Below are 6,000 nucleotides of genomic sequence, written 5' to 3'. Positions count from 1 at the left end.
GAAAAGATGTCTAATATGAATGAGGTTTTATTTATTTGGGGATTTAAAAACTTCTCATTTGAATGCACATTTATACAGCAAGTTAGACTGATCAATCACATAAACAACTGTCCTCACATAATAGGTAGTTGTTACTTGAGATGAAAATCCCAGTGATGATAATAAATTCAGATACATATAGCACTGTATGTAAAGCAACTTAGATGAAAGACAGTTTCTGGTGACTGAAAAAATTGGCCCAAAGAAACAAGAATATTGATGTCCAAAGATGCATGTGAAGATTCTAAATGAAATGTGAAAAAGCAAAAAGTACTAAAATATTTAATATATTAATTTAAATAAATAAAAACTTAATTACTATAATTAATAATAAAAGTGAGGAATCTCTCCTCCAACATTAGTATATTTTTATAGACTAGAATCCCAGTCAGAGCCACTGGAGCCATGGATTCCCACTTCACTTCTGCATCACTGAGCCTCGCATTCCCACTCAGTACTTGAGGAGTTTGATATATTTGGCTTCATCCTCTCACTACTTATCTTATTCTTCTGGTTCTTCCTCTTCTTCTTCCTCTTCCTCTTCCTCTTCTTCCTCCTCTTCTTCCTCTTCTTCGGCTTCAGAGGCCTCTACTGAGACTGGTTCTATGGCCTTTTCTGTGGTCTCTGGAGGACCTTCTGCTGGTGGTGAACGTTTACAAAGGCACATAGAGCAAAGAATTAAGCCTATTAATAGTAGTATAAAAAATATAAGGACAGATAATATTGTCAAGTCTACATCTAATTCTTGTTTGTGATTGGTAGCATTTCCACTTCCTTCTTCTGCTGGAGGTCCATCACCTGGCTTAGAAGCAGGGCCACTGTCTAAACTACCCCCATTTCCTGGATTTTTGCAGTCAGGGGGGGCAAAGCCAAAATTACAGTGGCAGTGCCCTAAATCATTGCAAATTCCATTCCCATTACACAGATCCACTGAATTGCAGGGAAGGACGTTTGTAGGGGGAATAATGCAGAAAAATTTCTTGCAGACTTTGTTTTCAGCACAAGAAGTGCCATCCTGAACATCTCCTTCATCAGGAATATCAGTATTATTACTATAGGCATCCATGCTAAAGCAGAAGGAATCTTCATCAGGGACCTGGATCATTGTGTGGTGGAGTTTTATTTCTGGTAACTTACTAATACTTGTACATATAAGTTTCCCACACATTATATGGTCATTTGTACACTTAATATAATTTGGATGATCTCTAGTGGGAAGGCCACAGTTTCCAAATCGGTCCCCTCTGCTGTTCATTAAAGTGTAACATTTTTCTGAGGCAGAAGATGCACCAAACCCAAAAACACGCACACACTGACTACTAGGATCCAAGCATTGACCACGAAGACAATAGTACTGTTCGTGACACGCTGTGGCATCTTGCTTAAACCTGTCATCGGGGCATATAGAAGATGTACCATTACAATATTCTGGGAGGTCACATGATTCCTTAGGATGACGGCAAGTGTGTCCTTTAGGTTGAAATTTACAGTGAGAACAGCAAGGGCCATCACTACACTGTGCAGTAGGCTTCAGTTTACAGTTTTGATCACAGCATGCATGATTCATACAGTCAGAACCACAGTCACACTGCTCCATTTCATCCACCACACCATTTCCACAGTTGGAATCCCTGCTCATGCGGCCTTTGTGCCATGGCTTGTTAAATAGGCAGGCCCCTTTGTGTTCATGAAGGAACTGGTAAAAGGAGTCAGAGCTGCAGTTGCTGAAGCCACTTGCTTTAGTGATATTTTCATGCATGAGGCAAAGGTGCTTATCTTTACAAATGCAGGCCGAGTGGTCGTGCCGAATACCCAGGTTGTGCCCGAGCTCATGGACCATGAGCGCTGCAAACAGAAGGACGTCTTCATGATGGAAGGATTCAACAGCTGCCGCAAAACCGCTTGAACAGGCACCATTGAGAAATGCCTGGCCCATATTCTCCCCAGGATGATGCCCGACGATCATGTGGGCAACATCATGCTTCACACGATGGAAGAGATTCTCTCGTCTCCAGCTGTTGAAATTCCTGAGTGTAACTTGCAGATCCACCGGGACCTCTATTAGGTCCCCCTCGGTCCAAATCTCCATTCCAGCCAGCACCACCTCTGTGTTTATTCCCCTAGTGAAGCTGTTGGCCACAGCAATAATGTCCACTACTCTCTGGACTGTCTCATTGATGTTACTGCCCCACATCTGAAACCGCTGGTTGTCGACCACGACAAACATCTCCACGTACTTGGTGTGCGACCACAAGTAGGACAGTGCCTGTACATTATGAGGCTTCCTGCTCCCTTGTTGCCGGCTGGTGGACACCACCTGCTTGTCTTTGGAAGTGACGCTACAGGAGACTCTAGCTTGATGTGCCATGGTGTACAACACATGTTCAAACCGTTTGGAAGAGTTCATGGGTTTAATGCCATAGGATCTTTCTTCCTTAATCAGGATGCCCCTGAGGCCTGCACAGGTGTTGACGGACACAAAAGAACCTGGCACTCCTTCTATGTAGCCTTCATAGTGGCAGTCATGTGCGATGTAAGGCATTTCTTGACGCAGGATGCCACTGTGGTAACTGTAGACTGGGAAGTTATTCATAAAATCGTCCGTCTTCACTTTTAGATGAATCACCTCTTCCTGACCCTGCATAAATAGCGAATAGGAAGCCTTCTTCACTGGGTCTTCACTTCCTTTGACTGTCAGCCTCTTGGGGATGACCATTTCATAGGAAGAAGAATCCAGCGATTCCATGCCACAGTATATACATGGGAGAAAAATCATCCCCAAGAGCAACATGGTCGCCAACCTGACACATGAAAGACCTGGCACTAGTCCCAGCTTCAGACCTTTCATCTGGGGAGCCCAAGTCTGAAGTACATTCATAGCCTCATACAAAACCGGGTGGGGTTTCTGTAGAGAAGACAAGAAGGAGGTAGAGTCTCTCACTGAGGCTGTTGCTGACATGGCCCTAGTGAATCAGTTGTTGGTGCAGGGCCTGTGTCCATGAGCAGCAGCTCTCCCTGACATGCAGACTCTCAGACACAGGTATTACCCCAAGATCTGTGGGGGCTGCCTACCTCCTAGAGTTACAGCCTTCTAGCTGGGTCTCTTCTTAGTCTTTCTGATCTCTCTGGTATCTTTCAGACTGTTTCCATTCTTGGTGAATTCCCCTTTCGGCATTAGTTTCAGTGCTCCTTCACAAAGGTCCTTTTTGACATCATGGAGATATGTATCATGAATAAGGACTACAAACTCTATAATGCAGGACTGTATATTGAGAGAAGAAACCAAATCTTAAAGTCTTTCTCAACAGGGCCACATGGAACGCCCCTCCCCCACCCCTTGTATCGTCAGTTGCTCCACTAACTCCAAATGTTCCAGACCTGGGGGCTTGGACATCTCTTTGGTGGGCACACTCTATTGCCCATTTGCTCTTTTCTAAAATTCTTGCTGTGTAGCACGTGAACATCTTAACCAAGGTGATCTTTCCCCTCAATGAGGCATTATAGATATGTGTGCATTTCACAGGCCAGTCTGTTAAATAACGCAAGTGAGGTGGCTGGCCTGTGCCCCAACATAGATCCCAGTGGGCTAGTGATCTGTGTCATGGGGCAATAGTCCTATTTTTTAACATCATCAAAATTCAGTGTCTCAAGGTCTGTTTATAATGCTGTCTCTAAAAGTGTATATGGGAAATGGTAACAGAGCATCCTCTTCTTATGTGTGATTATCATAGGCACATTTGTTGGTATCTCCAGGAACATACCCTCTTAGGGATGGCCCTGACGTATTGGTATCGTAAGGTTATGCCTGTTGAAGGAAAGTACCCTAAAAGTCTCCCCTGTGTTAGAATATAATGCCCATGTTCTAATGACCGCTTCTGGTTTTTTTCCTGAGAAGAGCTCTTGTCCAAGAGTAGGTGAACAAGAATTATTTTTTGAATGAATAAATGACTGCTAGGCACAGGTGCTACAATGTCCCATCTGTTGAGTGTTATTTGTTTGTATTTGGTTCATGCCTGCCCTGATGGCTAAAAATGTCTTCAGAAAAACCCACATGGTGACTAATGCTGACTAACGGCATATTCATCATGTCCAAATTTATCTCCTACTACTTTTTGCTGGTCAGTTCACTCCTGATTTTGTCTTGCCTCATATTTCACTGAAAAAAATAGAAGCAATTAAAAGAACACTTCCACAAGTAGCCCCCAGATGAATGCACCAGTATCTAAATTGTCTTCCTGTTGTAGTGGATGAATTAATTGTCCATGGTCCTATCTAAGGCCAATCAATTTCCTTTTGTGTGTGTGTGGGGGGGGGTCTCCTTCCATCTCAATATCTCATGACCTTCACTTTCACAATTGTCCCTACTCTCTTTTACATCTGTTTTATATCTGTTTGTCCATTGAGTCAACCTCATATATGTTGTTCTATCTCTTCACCTTTTGTAAAACTATCCCTTTCAGACCACATCAGTGTTAGTCACCATCCAGATCTTGCCTGTTTCATAATGAATCTCTTTGAAAAAGTGTACATACTTTCTCCACTCTTCATCACCAATTCTTTCTTCCTTTGTTAAAAATAATTTATTTTTATTTTTTTGTTGGTGGTGGTGGCTGGCCAGTTTGGGGATCCAAACCCATGATCTTGGTGTTACAAGTCTGCATTCTAACCACCCAAGCTAACTGGCCAGCCCCACTTATTGTCTCCTCTTAACATTCCTTTTTGTTGTGAAATATAGTACATACACTGAAAGTGTTTAAAATAGAAATATTTATATCAGTGAATTACTAAAAATAGAAGATTGATGTAAACACAATCCTGTTCAAGAAAACAACACTTTTAGCACCACAAAGTCGCTCATGTGCTCTTTCCAATCACAAATCTCTCCTCTCAGAGGTAATCATGGCCCTGACTTTGATGGCAACCACTTCCCACTTTTATTAATAGCTTTATGCCTCTTAAAACAAGGTAACTTTATTTCACCTGTCTTTCAACTTCATATAAATACATATAAGTGCAATTTTATACATACTTCTTTTATGACATACTACATTGTTTCCTCTGATTATTGTGTGATTCCTTTCCATTGCTCTATCCTAGTATTTTCTATGTGAAATACTCATAATTTTCCATGTATGCTATTTACTGTGTACTCGTTAGTCTTTTTTTTTTTTTTGGTGTTTGTGTCGGGGGCAGGGAGGGGGACAGTATAAACCAGGAAACCACTATTGTCTATGTAACCTATGCAAATGTCTGCTCTTAGAAGTAGAATTTATAGGTCATAGGGTACATGAGACATCAATTTAAGTACAAAATAAAGTGTTTTTCAAAATGCCATGCCAGTTTACATTCCCAAAGCAATGTATGAAAATGTTCACAGCTCCACATCCTCAGTACTGCTTAGCATTGTCACTCATTTAAGTTTTACCCTATCTTATGGGGAATATGTACTTGTGGTTATGCTTTGCATTTCTCTGAATACTAATAAAGATGAACACCATTACAAATGTTTATTGACCCATCCTTTTTAAAATTTTTAATTGACAAGTAAAAAGTGCATGGGTGTGTATGTATACACATATGTATGTATGTATGTATCGTGTACAACGTGATGTCTTCATATATGTATACAAGGGTACTTCGAAAAGTTTGTGGAAAGATTTGTAAAAAAAAAAAAAAAAGAAAGATTTGTATTATCTTTTATCCTATTTTTAATGAATTTTTTGAAGTACCCCTTGTACATTATGAAACGGCTACATCAAGCTATTTAACATGTGCATTACCTCGCTTCTTTAATTTTTTCTGGTGAGAACATTTACATGCCACTGTCTTAGTAGCTGTCACACATATAATATGTTGTTTTTGACTATAGTCAACATAATGTACAAAAGACCTCTTGAACTTATTCCTCCTGTCTAACTGGAGGATGACCAACAGTTCCTCAATCCCCTCACCCACCAGCCC

At 41.0% G+C, this 6,000-nt stretch overlaps 1 protein-coding gene across 1 annotated transcript; it reads right to left on the bottom strand.

The window, feature by feature from the left end:
• Nucleotides 1–432: 432 nt before the first annotated feature.
• Nucleotides 433–2,998, bottom strand: LOC134371025 (disintegrin and metalloproteinase domain-containing protein 1b-like). The gene has a single exon (XM_063088002.1). It carries the CDS (start codon nucleotides 2,996–2,998, stop codon nucleotides 542–544), a length of 2,457 nt encoding a protein of 818 aa, XP_062944072.1. The 3' UTR covers nucleotides 433–541.
• Nucleotides 2,999–6,000: the final 3,002 nt, after the last annotated feature.

This window comes from Cynocephalus volans, chromosome 2 (genome assembly GCF_027409185.1).
Source record: "Cynocephalus volans isolate mCynVol1 chromosome 2, mCynVol1.pri, whole genome shotgun sequence".
In the NCBI taxonomy this organism is placed as follows: domain Eukaryota; kingdom Metazoa; phylum Chordata; class Mammalia; order Dermoptera; family Cynocephalidae; genus Cynocephalus; species Cynocephalus volans.
Note: the sequence above shows the minus strand (reverse complement) of the source record. Positions and strands in the feature narration are given on the sequence as shown.